Source organism: Muscardinus avellanarius, assembly GCF_963383645.1.
Source record: "Muscardinus avellanarius genome assembly, chromosome: 3".
In the NCBI taxonomy this organism is placed as follows: Eukaryota; Metazoa; Chordata; class Mammalia; order Rodentia; family Gliridae; genus Muscardinus; species Muscardinus avellanarius.
In genome coordinates this window covers 16616043-16631458 of record NC_137788.1, presented here as the reverse complement: position 1 = coordinate 16631458, position 15416 = coordinate 16616043, and the positions used below count along the sequence as shown (strand labels likewise).

The following is a 15416-nucleotide window of genomic DNA, read 5'->3' as shown; positions in this document are numbered from 1 at the left end:
CCTCTTTCTTGACTGCGAGGTCTTCCTGATACTTGATTCTGGTACCTGCCATTGGGGAGCCCCATTCTTTAAGCGGGGGGGGTCTCTGTGCGGCCCTTTGCTCCTGCTAAGGTATTGAGTGGGGGTCCCCTTCGCTGAGCTTTGGAGCAAGGACCTGGTGGGTTCTCCCAGGAGGCCAGGGAGGGAACCGGAGCCTCGGGATCAGGCCCCGCCCGCGAAGGTGGCGCGTCGCAGGCCCGCCCCGCCGACCGAGGGCCATCCATCCAGCGCCTGCCTGCGGCGGCAGCAGGGCGCAGCGGCATGAGGGGCGTGTGGCCGCCGCGGCCGGTGGCGGCGGTGCTGGCGGCGCTGGGGGTGAGGCGCGGCGGGGCTGGGGGCGCGGCCGGGCGGGCGCGCGAGCCATGGAGGTGCTGAGGGAGTCCGTGCTGCATTTGGCCTTGCAGATGTCGACCTACAAGCGGGCCACGTTGGACGAGGAGGACCTGGTGGACTCGCTCTCGGAGGGAGACGTGTACCCCAACGGCCTGCAGGTAGGAGCCGGGCCAGCCCCGGGCATGCGCGCTGGCGCCGCCCCGCCCCGTCCTGCGTGGCCCCGCCGGGCCCCCTCCCCCGTGCAGCCCGAGACCTCCGGCCACCTGCAGCCCGGGTGGCACAGTCGAAGCACCCCAGAGCCGAATGGCCCAGCGCTGGCAGGGCCCAAAACTGCCCCAGCTCTGCAACGGCGCTCAGCCCGGGCAGCAGGAGGGCTGGCCACCCTGTTTGGGAGGCACAGCCCCTTCTCTTCCCGTCCCTCCTGCCCAGAGTAGCTGAATTTCCCCAGGAGGGGGGGGGGGGTGGGAACCTGTCTCTGCCCCTTTCCACGGACCCAGGAAGAGGAGCGGGTTTCTCCAGTCTTAGTGTCTGCCTAGGTCGGAGTCTCACACCACGCCGGCCACCTCCCATGCTTGCCAAGCGGGAGCCAGGCTGCTTTCCCCCTGGTCTGCACTGAGAGAGTTCTGGCCAGGTCCTCAGCCTTGGTGGGGTTCACACCTGGACAGGTGGGTGGGAACTAATTGGAAGTCCAGAGAACTCCCAGGGCCACCCCCGTGATCTGGATCCTGAGAATCCAGTACAGAAAGAAGAGCTGGGACATCTTAGCCTAGGTCTCCTACCAGCTAGACCAAGGGAAATATTGGGGACAGTCTTGGGGCCAGGTGGTGAGCTCACCCCTAATCACAGTGCATCCCAAGGTAGGCTGCAAAATAATGGAAACTGAGGCCGCCAGGCCCCATCTACACACCTCTGAGAAGCTGGGATCTTTCTTCCTTCCTTCCTTTCTTTCTTTCTTTCTTTCTTTTTTGTGGTGCTAGGGATTGAGCCCAGGGGCATTCTACCTCCGAGCTACACCCCCAGCCCTATTTTTTATTCTTTATTTTGAAACAGGATCTCACCAAGTTGCGGAGGGCCTCACTAAGTAGCTGAGGCTGGCTGAGAACCTCAATCCTCCTGTCTCAGCCTCCCAGGTACTGGGATTACAAGCGTGGGCCACCATGCCCAGTAGGCTGAGATATTTTTTTGGGGGGGGTGGGGTGGTTACTAACAATTGAACTCCAGTATGCTTTACCACTGAGCTATATTCCCAGCCCTTTTTACTATTTTTATTTTTATTTTATGGTGCTGGGGATGGAACCCAGGGGCATTCTACCTCTGAATTACACCCTCAGCCCTATTTTTTATTCTCTATTTTGAAACAGGGTCTCACTAAGTTGCAGAGGGCTTCACCAGCCTCCCAAGTACTGGGATTAGAGGCATGTGCCACCATGCTTGGCTTTTTCTTTTCTTAATTTAATTTTGAGACAGGGCTCACTAGGTTGCCAGGGCTGACCTCAAACTTGCAATCCTTCTGCCTCAGCCTCCCGAGTCTTGTCGCTGGGATCACAGGAGAAGCCACAATTACCGGCGTAACAGAGGGAGCACTGCTGACAGGGTACCCCCTCCAGGACAGCTTTTCCCCTTTGCAATGCTGTGAATCACACGTAGGCCCTCACACAAGCCAGGCAAGTTAAATAGGCCCAGAGAGATCCAAACACATCCAGGTGCTCCCCCCACCCCACCAGGAAGCAGCACCCCCACTACATCACTCCATTCCACCATCAGGGTCACCACCAAGAGCTGTGGGGATTCCACCCCCACCTGCGGATAAGGAAGCCGAGGCTCTCAGAAGGAACACAACTCCCGCTTACAGCAGTCCAGAGCTAGACATCTAGGCGTAACCGAGCAAACCCAGTCTGCCTGGACCCTCCTCGCTGCAGAGGCTAAAGCCTGCAGGAAGCTGCTTTTCCATGGCAGGCACTTTTCCCCTTGCAAAACAGGATCTAATCAGCAATCGTTTCCAGTCTCATCTTCCACAGAAGGTTCTAAATATATCCGCATAAAAGCGTCTCCAGCAAATTCAGAATTCAGAACAAAATAATAGGCCATATTGCCGCCCTAACCACAGCCCACTTGGGGTCATAGCCTCTTCCTGAGATCAGCAGGGTCGTGCAGCGCGCCCGAGCAGCGTGCGGGACCCAAGCCAGAGTTCTGGCCGCACTCACGACTGTGGACGAGCAACTACATCTCCTTCCGCCCCAGCCCCCGCCTGGAAGAAAGGATTAGAGAAAGTGGATGGAAAGCAGGGCCTGCTAGTGCATCCTTTTGATGATGCCACCACGCCTGGCTTAAATATACAATATTCTATCTTGGAATTTTCATTCAGTGCTACTTCACACGCATTTTCTAGGTTATTCAAAACTTCCAAAATATGCTGCCATTAAAAATAATAAGAGTTAGCCGGGCGTGGTGGCGCACGCTTGTAATCCCCACACTTGGGAGACAGAGACAGGAGGATCGCGCAGGTTCGAAGCCAGCCGCCCGTGCTGGCTTAGGAGACCCTGTTTCCAAATAAAAAAATGTAAAAAATAGGTCTGGGAGTGTAGCCCGGAGGTAGAAGGGCTTCCAGGAACCCCAGTACCACCAATAATAATAATAATAATAATAATAAGAGTTAGCCAGGCGTGGTGATGCACGCTAGTAATCCCAGCACTTAGGAGGCTGAGACAGGAGGATCACGTAGGTTCACAGCTAGCCTCAGCTACTTAGTGAGGCTCTCAGAAACTTAGTGAGACCCTGTTTCCAAGTAAAGTATAAAATAGGTCTGGGAGGATAGCCTGGAGGTAGAAAAGCCCCTGGGTTCCACCCCCAGTACCACCAAAAAAATAGAAAAATAATAAGAGTTGGCCGGGCGTGGTGGTGCATGCCTGTAATCCCAGCATTCAGGAAACTGAGACTGGAGGATTACGTGTTCAAGTCCAGCCTCAGCAACCTAGCAGATCCTATTTCAAAAAAATAAAAAGGGCTGGATTGTAGCTTGGAGGTAGATTGCCCCTGGGTTGCCTCAGGAAGGAAGGAAGGGAGAGAGGGAGGGAGGGAAGAAATATGTTTCTTCTGCAATTCCCACTTTACAACAAGGACCAGTTTAGGCCCTTGGCAGTCGTGTGAAGTCAGACATGGAGACAGGGTGGTACGCAGGGCTCAGTCCGGGCTTGGAGGGCCAGGGGACAGCATACTTTAACTTTTGCTCTGGGCTGACCCCAGTGCCCTCAGCAGAAGTCTACCTCATGGAAACTTTAATGAGAGAAACTTCCCCAAACTGACACCCTCCTGGAGCGCGCCCCCCCCCCCCCCGGCAGGTCATGGTCTGCCTGCTTTGAAAGCCCGCACTGTGGCTGGGCTTTGAGGCCGAAGGGGGTGGCCTCCCCCAGACCCTTAGCAGAGGTCTGGTGTTGGCCGCTCCAGGAAGGTTTCCCCGGGGGCCCTGGCAGGGGGTCAGGAAGGACCTCTATTTCCCTCCCCACCAACTCTGAGCGCCCAGCGCCCTGACTCCCCACCCCTGCCGCTGCCGCATGTCTCCTGGGCCCCAGGCGGGGTCTGTCCTCACCCGCAGAACTTGTTCTTGCTGTGAGCCCAGGTGAGCCGAGCACTCACTTCTGTAACTGAATATTTATCCCCGATTAGGGCTTTGTTCCTTGGCTGTGGAAACCCTGGGAACTCCTGGGCTGGTGTGTGTGTGTGTGTGTGTGTGTGTGTGTGTGTGTGTGTGTGTCTGTCTGTCTGTCTGTCTGTCTGTCGCCTGCTCCTCTTTCTGTTTCTCTGGGTCCTGCTCCTCCTGGGCTGTGTGTGTGTGTGTGTGTGTGTGTGTGTGTGTGTGTGTCTGTCTGTCTGTCTGTCTGTCTGTCTGTCTGTCGCCTGCTCCTCTTTCTGTTTCTCTGGGTCCTGCTCCTCCCTCTTGGCCTCCCACCCGGCCTCTCTCCCGGGTTTCTCTGCTGCTCACTCTCTGCCGCCTCACACGATGAGTAGGAAATGAAGCCTGCCAGACCCTCGTCCGTGCTCCCGGCGCCGCGCCTGCTCTCAGGCCAGTGGCCACTCTCCAGTTCCCTCCCCCAAGATGGACCAGGCTCCCATCCTGCCGCCCTCCAAGAGGCCGCAGACCTGTCTCACAAGATCCTCATGCCTTCGTTTCTAAAACGACAGAAACCACTCACGGCGCCTCATCTCCAGGGTCTGATAAAGACAAGAGGAACAGTGAGAGCCCCAAAAGGGGGCTTGGCCGAGGCCATCTGGCCATAAGGGGCCCTGGCCCACCCTTGCCCTATCCGCTGCAGCCTGGAGCTGGCCAGCCTCTCCTGTTGGCCAAGCCCAGTGCTGACTGCCCCGGGGAGCTGCCGCTGCATTCACTCTGCTCCCAGAGCCTGGCCCCAGACCTAGAGGCCCTTAGCCTGGCAGCGCAAGTTACACAAAGAATATGACAGAGGTCAAAAGGCTTCGTTCATTCATTGGTACTGGGGATTGAACCCAGGGGCATTCTACCTCTGAGCTACACTCCCAGCCCCATTTTATTTTTTGTTTTGAAGCAGGTTTTTGATAAGCTGCTGAGGGCCTCGCTGTGTTGCTGAGGCCGGCCTCCAACCTGCGATCCTTTGGTCTCAGCCTCCCACGTCCTGGGATTACAGGCGTGCGCCACGGCGCCCAGAGGCCTCTTTTCAAATTGTTTGCCATCCTGCCTGGAACTATGAACCTTTCACTCAATTCTGGCTTCATTCTGGCTTAACTTCCAGCGAACGCCATCTGTTTAGATTCAGCACTTTGCTTGACGTACAGCACTGAGCCCCACTCGGCCGTCCGCGCCCCGGGCGGTAGGGTGGCGCCATTGGGACGAGGCTGTCAGCTTTAGGGAGATGGAGCGTCTCGTCGTCCTCCCCTCGAGCCCCCGCTTCCTGCGCTGCTTCTGGAGTGAACACGAGCCCCGACTGAAGATATGCTCGCACCCTCTAGCAGGGGTGCCCAGCACGTAGGAAGCAGGCAGATATTTCTTAGCTGCCATGAGTACTGTTTCCGCTCCCCTTCCTCCTTCTCTCCCTCCCTCCTCATGCCTCGCTCCCTGGCTGCCTCCTTGGTCCCCGCCCCGCCATATTCTGTGTCCGGATAAGGTGAGCTTGCTTTTCCCCGGGCCTCTGGGCCATGCCCGCAGCCCAGACTGAGCGCTCGCTGCCTGTTTGTACTCTGTGAGCCAGGCTGCAATCATGGCATGAGTGGCCATGAGGACGAGGACGAGGAGGGAGAGGGAGACGAGGAAGGAGGTCAAGGCAAGTCCAGGGGCAGAAGGACAGCCAGGCAGAGGGGCACAGACGGCAGGCGCCGGGCGGGCTGCCTCGAGTCCCTGGGCTCTCTGGACACCAGTGTCCCAGCAAGAGAGAGGTCACTGGTGTCTGGAAAAGGGACTTCTGAGCTTTTGAGTGCTGAGTACCTGTCGCTTCGTCCCGTCTGCCTCTTTCTGCACCAGGCTGTCACATTAAGGCCTTCATCAAAGTAGCATGGCCCGAAATCTTTGCTTTTCCTTTTTTTTTTTTTAATTGTGCTAGGATTTGAACCCAGGGCTTCACGCATGCCAGGAAAGTGCTCTACCACTGACCTATACTCCAGAACTTTTCATTTTTTGTATTGAAACAAAGTCTTGCTAAGTGGCCTCGTCTAGCCCCCAACATGTGATCTTCCTGCCTCAGCCTTCTGAATAGCTGGGATTGCAGGCTGGGCCACCATGACTGGGGCCCTTCTCCACACCTCCCCTTTTTTTTTTTTGTGGTGGTACAGGGGGTGAAACCCAGGGCCTTCTACCTCTGGACTATACTCTCAGACCTATTTTTTATATTTTATTTGGAAACAGGGTCTCTTAAGCCAGCTGAGGCTGGCTTTGAACCTGCGCGATCCGCCTGTCTCATCCTTCCAAGCATGGGGATTAGAAGCGTGCGCCACCACTCCCGGCACACCCCTCCCTTTTTATTTGTATTTTTGGTATTTAAAGATTGAAAATTTCCAAATTATACCCGGATCCTTTTTATTTATTTTTTTGTTTGTTTTGTTTTTGTTTAGAAACAGGGTCTCTTGCCGGGCATGGTGGTGCACGCTTGTAATCCCAGCATTTGGGGGGCTGAGACAGGAGGATCGCGGTTCGCGACCAACCTTAGCTACTAAGTGAAGCCCTTGGAACTCAGTGAGACCGTTTCAAAATATAGGATAAAAAATAGGGAGCCGGGCGTGGTGGTGCACGCTTGTAATCCCCACACTTGGGAGGCGGAGACAGGAGGATTGTGCAGGTTCGAAGCCAGCCACGCTGGCTTAAGAGACCCTGTTTCCAAATAAAAAAAATATTAAAAAAATAGGTCTGGGAGTATAGCTCGGAAGTAGAAGGCTTTCCAGAAACCCCAGTACCACAAAAATAAATAAATAAATAAATAAATAAATAAATAAATAAATAAATAGGGCTGGTAGTATTGCTTGGAGGTAGAATGCTCCTGGGTTCCATCCCCAGTATCGCAAAAAAAAAAAAAGCAAGAAAGAAGCATGGTCTCTCTAGATCGCCGAGAGTCTTGCTACGCTGCTGAGGTTCCCCTGGAAGCTGCAATCCTCCTGTCTCAGCCTCCCAAGTACTGCTATTACAGTCATGCACTACCATGCTTGGTTTATTTTTTTATTTTAGAACAGGGGCTCACTCAGTTGCTGAGGCTGTGATCCTCCTATCTCAGCCTCCCAAGTATCGGGATTACAGGCATGCGCTACCATGCCTGGCTTATTTTTTATTATTTATTTATTTATTTTGTGGTACTGGGGATAGAACTCAGGGGCATTCTACCTCCGAGGTATACCCCCCAGTCCTAATTTTTTATTCTTTATTTTGAAACAGGATATCACTGAGTTGCAAAGAGTCTCACCGAGTAGCTGAGGCTGGCCGTGAACCACGATCCTCCTGTCTCAGCCTCCTAGATGCTGGGATTACAAGCGTGCGCCACCACGCCCGGCTTACTTTTTATTTTGAAATAGTGTCTCACTCAGTGGCTGAGGCTGTCCTCTAATCTGCGATCCTCCTGTCTCTGCCTTCCAAGCACTGGGATTACAGGCGGGCACCACCCCTCCCAGACAGTACTCCTTCCCTGACTGACCCCAGCCCAACGGACTGTTGAGCAGTTGAAAACGAGGACGGGTCCCTCTCCCCCCATATTTCCAGCGTGGCCTTGAACTGGTGGCCAGCCACTGTCACTACACGGAGCCCCAGCTTGGGAGACCTTTTCCTGTCCTGTGTGCTTTGCAGGAAGCCCCTCTTGAAACTGAGGGGCAGCCCAGGCTGGCTCTGGCTGGGAGGAGCCCGGGCCCAGAGCTCTCGAGGCCTCCACACCCTCTGCTTCCTCTCATTGTACCTCCTTTCCTGTTTAGACTGTGAGGCGGGGGTCATTTTTCCTCCCTTTGAGGACCTGCCTGAATGCAGCTCTTTCTCCTTGTGACTCCCCATCATCTCCCAAGACGCCCCTCTCAGGCCCACTAGTGGGCTGTAGGGTCTCCAGACTTGGCTGCAAACCCCAGCTCCACCACGTAGCCCTGTGTGAGGGGCCAAGGCCTCCCTCTCTGGAGGGACCTGTTTCTCCTCTTTCTGTCTTCCCTCCCTCCTTCCTTCCTTCCTTTCTTCCCTCCCTCCTTCCTTCCTTCCTTTTTTTTTTTGCAGTATTGGGGATGGAACCCAGGGGTATTCTACCTCCAAGCTACACCCCCACCCCTATTTTATTAGTCTTTATTTTGAAACAGGGTCTCACTGAGTTGCAAAGGGCCTCACTAAGTAGCTGAGGCTGTCCGCAAACCATGATCCTCCTGTCTCAGCCTCCCAAGTACTGGGATTACAAGCGTGCATCACCATGCCCAGCTTTTTTAGTTTCCTTGTTTTTAAAAAGAAAAGTTATAGCCGGGCGTGGTGGCGCACGCTTGTCATCCCCAAGCTTGGGAGGCGGAGACAGGAGGATCGCGCTGGTTCGGAGCCAGCCGCGCTGGCTTAAGAGACCCTGTTTCCAAATAAAAAATATAAAATAGGTCTGGGAGTGTAGCCCGTGGGAGTGTATCCCGGAGGTAGAAGGGCTTCCAGGAACCCCAGTACCACCAAAATAAATAAATAAATAAATAAATAGAAAAAGAGAAGGGAGGTAGCTCTCTGGGGCTGTCAGGGCATGACGCACCAAGGGCACCCCTGCCTCTGGGCAGCGTGGGCCCGTGTCACCTTGCCCCGTCCCAGCCCTGTTGACGTGGTGGTGGGGTTTTTGAGGAGAGCGCAGCTGTACGCCCGCTGGGTGCCGGCAAGTCCAAACATCCTGTTCTTTTTTGACTCCTTACTGGAGACACAGGCAAGAGCTGTAGTTTTTTTAATTCCGCCTGCCCATATCGGGTGACACAGAAAACACAATCCCGGCTGGGTTGGGCCGCCTGATGTTTAGGAACAAATCCAAGCTACCGACCAGGGTGGCGGCTCCTTTCCTGGATTAGAGCTGATTCTGTGGGAACTGGCCCACCCCTGAGCCAGCAGGGCAGATGCCTCGCCTGGGCCTGCAGCGGAGCCCCCTGCTCCTGGGGCGGGGTGGCCCCGGGCTCACGTCCTTGCCGCCCCTCCTGCCTCCCTCCCTGCAGGTGAACTTCCACGGCCCCCGGAGCGGCCAGAGGTGCTGGGCCGCGCGCACCCAGGTGGAGAAGCGGCTGCTGGTGCTGGTGACGCTCCTGGCGGCGGGACTGGTGGCCTGCCTGGCCACGCTGGGCATTCAGTACCGGACAAGTAGGTGCCTCTGTGCGTCGTGCGGGCTCTCCCGCCCTCTGCCCTGTCCACCTTGCTGGCTCACGCTGGGACCGGCTTCCAGGGCCGAGGCCTCGGGGATTAGGGATGCCAATGCCCTCCGAGCCCTGGAGGTGGGTGGCACAGGAGGCGCAAAGGTTTTGGAACCCGGAGGGCGTGAACCCACATCCTGGCCCGGCAACTTATCATCTGTGTGACCCGGACAAGTCACTTAATTTTTCCAGAACCTGTGTCTTCTCTTTAAATGGAGAAAGCAGTTTCCAATTCAGGGGTGACTCTGAGGTTGTACCTGGCGTCTCAGAGGACCCCAGCCCTAGCTCTGGGCACTGTTGTTAGGATGCAGGCTGGTCGGGCGCAGACGACACTGCCTGCCATTCTTTGTCCCAGCAGAACAGCAATAATGGCTTCTGTTTAGTGAATGCTCTCCACAGACCAAACACCACGCGTCTCCATTACACTCGGGGCCTCCCTTCCTCCTCACAGCGGCCCTGGCAGGCGGGGTTGCTGTTAATCCTTTTCCATCTGAGGAAACTGAAGGCTGAGTGTCTGGTCCAAAGTTACATAGTGAGTAGGGCACCGAGTCAGGGCTTGTGCAGGGGAGGCCAGAATTGGCCCGCAGGCTGCCGGGCTCCAGAAGACTGCAGAACGCAGACCCTATGTCTGTAATCACAGCGCACTCCGGAGTGCTCTAGTATCCTGGAGAAGCCGTCCCTGTGCGCCCCATGCCCTGGTGTCTTCTGGAAGTGGTGATGCGATGGGTCTCTCCCTGCCGTCAGGGCTCTGAGGCGCCTCACTGCTGCATGAGCGCCTGGGAAGGACTGGCCCAAGTAAGGCCGAGGATGGGGAGTCCCGCCAATTCCAGGATCTCTCATATTCCGGCACCCCAACATCCAAATTCTTTTTTTTTTTTTTTTTTTTGGTACTGGGATGGAACCCAGGGGCATTGGTCCTCCAAGCTACACCCCCAGCCCAATATTTTAGTCTTCTTATTTTTTGAAACCGGGTCTCACTGAGTTGCAGAGGGCTTCACTAAGTAGCTGAGGCTGTCCGCGAACCACGGTCCTCCGGTCTCAGCCTCCCGAATGCTGGGATGACACGTGTGCGCCGCCGTGCCTGGCTGACATCCAGCTTCTTCTTTGTTGTTGATTTATTGGTGCATTATACATAATAGTGGAGCATCTTTCTTTCTTTGGTAGTGGGGATTGAGCCCAGAGGCTTTCTACCTCCGATCTCTACCTCCAACCCTCCCCCCCCCTTTTAAATTTTAAAATAAGGTCTTGCTAAGTTGCTAAGGGTCTCATTAAGTGGCTGAGGCTGGCCTTGAACCTTCAATCTTCATGTCTCAACCTCCCGAACACTGGGATTATAGGTGTGCACAACCACACCTGGCTGAGCCTCCAGGCAGCCAGAGAGGGCTTGCTTAGGGTCCTGCTCACCCACGTGGTCACTCACTCTCAGCGATGGTGGCTGTGCTGAGCCTTCCCCGCTGTGAAGTTGCGCCTTTGAGGGTGGCCTTGCTGGGCTAGAATGAAGCAAGGCCTTGGGAGGCCGGGGAGAGGGAGGGGTTTCGACAGAGTCACCCCTGCATCCCGCTTGTGGGGGGCACACGGCCATTCCTTCATGCATCGGTTCATTCATTCCACAAGCATGAACTGAGTGCTTACTGTGTGTTGGGCACTAGGCTGAGTATCTATGTAGTACTTAAGAAATCATTGCTTAGCCAGGCGTGGTGGCGCACGCTTGCAGTCCAGCATCTGAGAGGCGGATCGCAGTTCGCAGACAGCCTCAGCTGCTTAGCGAGGCCCCTTGCAACTCAGTGAGACCCTGTTTCAAAAACTAAGACTGAAAGAGAAGCTTCTTCACCGGGAGCCCCAGAGGAGAGCGCCTCGTGATCAGACCCAGACATTGACCACAGCGGGGAATCTCGTTTCTGCCTCTATTCCAGCCCCCTCGGGGCATCGGGTGCGTGTCCCCAGCCTGGACCCGGGAGAGGGATGAGCTGGGTGGAGATGAGCTGACTCCTGGGCCACCTGAGAAAGCGTGACCACCTCGGAAGTTGACAGTAACCTCATTAAACGGCAGCGGTGCTGACATTGGCCGTCGACGAGCAAACATCGGGCCAGTCAAAGCAAGCCCTCTGCTGACTGTGGAAGGCCGCCTGCAAGGGTCGCAGGGGCTGGTTCGTTTTCATCCCCCTCCATGCTGCACCCTCCTTTCCAGAAACGCAAGGGCCCTTTGCAAACAGCAGCAGCAAGACAATAAGTTCTCCCAGGAACTATTTCAGCATCTTGATAGCGCTGCGCAGATGAGCAAGGTAGATCTGAGGCTGGTTCCTGCCTTCTCCAGCGAACATGCGCATCCCAGAGGAAACAAATATTTGCCACCCTGCAGGTGGTGACCGAGTGCTGGACAAAGCGCTTTCGTCCAGTCATTCATTCCATGAATGTGTTTTGAACACACACAATGATGGGCAGGACATGGCAAACACATGGGTGGCGCACCCTGGGGAGGCTGAGACAGGAGGATCGCAGGTTCAAGGCCGGCCTCAGCAACTCAGGGAGACTCTCACGCTCCACAGCCCTGTTTCAAAACAAAAAAGGGCTAGGGGTAAGCTGGGTGTGGTGATTCATGCTTGCAATCCTAGTACTCAGGAGGCTGAGACAGGAGGATCACAGGTTCCAGGCCACCCTCAGCAATTTAGTGAGGCCCTCCGCAACTGAGTGAGACCCTGTTTCAAAATTGAAGATGAAAGCCGGGCGTGGTGGCACACACTTGTAATCCCCAGGCTTGGGAGGCGGAGATGGGAGGATTGCACAGGTTCGAAGCCAGCCTCAGCTCGTTTAAGTGACCCTGTTTTCAAACAAAAATATAAAATAGGTCTGGGAGTGTAGCCCGGAGGTAGAAGGGTTTCCAGGAACCTGAGTACAAAAAAAAAAAAAAAATTGAAGATGAAATAGGGCTGGAAGTGTAGCTCAGAGGCAGAAAGCCCCTGGGCTCAAACACTAGTACCAGAGCTGGGTTTGTAATCCCAGGATTTAGGAGGCTGAGACAGGAGGATTGCAGGTTCCAGGACAGCTTCAGCAAGTAGTGAGACTATCATCAACCTTACTTGTAAACTCTGTTTACAAGTAAGAAATAAAATCAGGCTGGAGGTACAGCTCAAAAGTAGAATGCCTCTGGGTTCAGTCATCTGTCTGTCTCTTTCTCTCTGTCTGTGTGTGTCTCTCACACACACACACATACAAACACCAGTAGCAAAAAAAAAAAAATGTCCCTGAGTTCAATCCCCAGTAACACACACATACACACACACACACATACACACACACACACACACACACACACACACACTGGCCCTACCAGGGGTGGATAGGGAGATGGCCCTGACACAGTCTAGTCCATCCTAGGGTAGCAGTCAAGGGGCCCTGTGCAGGAAGGCGCTCTGGGAATATTTCCCAAGGGAACTGGGGCCTTAGATGTAAAGGTCTTCAAACTGCGCGGAGTTGGACGGTCCGTAGCCGCTGCCCAGCCGCCGGCAAGGAGCTGGTGCCGTGTCCAGCGCAGCCGAGGACACGACCCGCTAGGGCTGATTTCAGGACCCCGGTGTCTGGGTTTGCTTGCGAGCCCACGTTCCCCTTCACGGTCTGTCTTCTGGGTATTTCCACCTGCCAAGATTTTCTCAAGCTTTACTTCCTGTGGTTTGGTGTATAATAACAATAAGTATTCGTTTCCTTTTCCAAATATGAAATTATATCATAATAGTGAATAGGTCTTTTCAAACTACATAGAAATTATCTTCCGCCTCCCACCCCCCCCCCAAGGATTCCAGTCATCCAGCAGCTGGGAACTGGGGCCTGCGATTCTGATTAAGAAATATTAAAAATGGCAGCAGCAGTCTTAGCATAGAAAGGATTCTCTCTGTCCACATGCTCGGTCCTGGGGAGTGAACCCAGGGGTATTTGACTGCTGAGCTACACCCCCAGCCCTTTAAAAAGTATTTCCTCCTCATTATTATTTGGGGGCTAGGGATTGAATCCAGGCGCATTCTGCCTCCAAACTATACCCCCAGCCTTTTCTCTTTCCCTCCCTCCCTCTCTCTCTCCCTTCCTTCCTTCTTTCCTTTCTTCCTTTCATCCTCCCTTCTTGTACTAGAGATTGAAGCTAGGAACATTATACTTCTGAGCTACACCCCCAGCCCAATTTTTTTCTTTTTAATTTTGAAACAGGATATTACTAAGTTGCTGAGGTTGTCCTGGAACCTGCGATCCTCCTGTTTCCGCCTCCCAAGTACTGGGATTGCAGGCGTGTGCCAACCATGCCCAACCAGTTTCTTCATCTTTCCACAAGGGGCGTCACACCTGCACCTGCTGCCGTAGGGAGGGTTTACAAGCCTGGCCGCTGCACCTGGCTACGTGGATTTGTTTATGTATCTCCAATGAAAGTATTAGCTCTTGAAGAAAAGGACTTTACTTTTATATCCTCTGTGTGTCTGCCTGCTGGTCACACACACGTGTGCGTGCACGCGTACAGAGTACTCTGCAAAGAACGTGGGAGACACTGTATTTATTTCGTGGGATAGATGCCTGCATGAACAAAGCGAATTAATTTGTGGAGCATGAGGGAATAATCAGTGTGGAGGGAAAGAGTGATTGAGAGAGAAGCACCCCGCTTTCAGGTACTTTTAAACAACCGAAGGGACTCTAGGCAGCTCAATGGGGGCCTTATTTTACGAGCCAGGAAACGGAATCTGTTGGAATCCTGTCTGGTGAGGGGTCCAGCCATCCAGTTCCGAGTCTCTGGTCAGGCCGGGGTGGGGCTTATGTCCGTCGGGCCCCAGGCCACTGCGGCCTCCGGGCGTCTCCTCCCTGCCTGCCCTTCACTGGACCCTCGTCCTCGACCCACCAGGGATCCCCCCGGTGTGCCTGAGCGAGGCCTGCGTCTCCGTGACCAGCTCCATCTTGAGCTCCATGGACCCCTCGGTGGACCCCTGCCAGGACTTCTTCAGCTACGCCTGCGGCGGCTGGATCCAGGCCAACCCCGTTCCTGACGGCCACTCGCGCTGGGGCACCTTCAGCAACCTCTGGGAGCACAACCAGGCCATCATCAAGCACCTGCTCGGTAAGCGCGGGCCCCGGGGCGGGCCGCAGAGGCTGCGCCGCCACAGGCTGGCCAGGCCTGAGCGGAGGAGGGGCTCGGCGGAGCCCACGGGCAGGCAGGCCGTGGAGCCCCAGAGCAACCCCAGAGCTCGGAGGCCCCGCTGCCTGCCGCCGTGTCTCCCTGCCCAGTGCGTGGCCGATCTCTGAGTCCCAGTCTCTTTATCTGTAAAATGGGATGGATAATACTCAGCTGCAGAGCTGTTTTGTTTGAGATAAGGGGATCACACCCAGGGCCTTTGCGCATGCTAGGCAAGCACTCTGCCACCAAACTACAGCCCAGCCCTTTTTAAAGCCTTGAATCAGGGTCTCAGTAGTGTGTGTGTGTGTGTGTGTGTGTGTGTGTGTGTGTGTTTTGTTTTCTGGGTCTGGGGATGGAACCCAGAGGCATTCAACCTCCGAGTTACACCCCTGCCCTATTTTTTATTCTTTATTTTGAAACCGGGTTTCACTGAGTTGCAGAGGGCCTCACTAAGTAGCTGAGGCTGTCCGCGAACCGCGATCCTCCAGTCTCAGCAGAGGATTACAAATTGGGATTACAAGCGTGCGCCACCACGCCTGGCTTCTCACTAGGTAGCTGAGGCTGGCCTTGAACCTGTACTCTTTCTGTCTCAGCTTCCTAAATACTGTGCTGTGTCACCACACCCAGCTTATTTTGTTTACTTTTGAGATAGGGTCTCACCAAGTTGCTTAGGCTGGCCTTCAATTAGTGATCCTCCTGCCTCAGCCTCCAAGTAACTGGGATTACAGGCGTGTACCACCACGCCTGGTCCAAACTGCAGAGCCTTGAGCATTAGAGAACACACACAAAGCATCAGCCTGCGTGGCACGTCACAGGTGCACAAGAGCTGGCCGCTGCCCTCGTTCCATGGTGGCTTCAAGCTGCAGCTTAGTTCTTGACTAGCTGGTTTGTTTGTTTTTGTGGTACGGGATGGAACCCAGGGGCATCTACCTTCAAGCTACACCCCCAGCCCTACTTTTTGTTCTTTATTTTGAAATAGAGTCACACTGAATTGTGGAGGCCCTCACCAAGTAGCTGAGGCTGGCCTCAAACCTGCAATCGTCCTGTCTCAGCCTCCCAAGTA

At 54.8% G+C, this 15416-nt stretch overlaps 1 protein-coding gene across 1 annotated transcript in view; it reads left to right on the top strand.

Moving 5' to 3' along the window:
* Window positions 1–300: 300 nt before the first annotated feature.
* Window positions 301–15416, top strand: part of ECE1 (endothelin converting enzyme 1) — a gene marked incomplete at both ends in the record, with an annotated part of 56375 nt that continues 41259 nt past the window's right edge. Inside the window, 4 exons of the mRNA XM_080690564.1 lie at window positions 301–354; window positions 444–530; window positions 9019–9160; window positions 14084–14296. Of these exons, the coding sequence (XP_080546690.1) occupies window positions 301–354; window positions 444–530; window positions 9019–9160; window positions 14084–14296 (496 nt within the window). The remainder of the gene's footprint in view (window positions 355–443; window positions 531–9018; window positions 9161–14083; window positions 14297–15416) is intronic.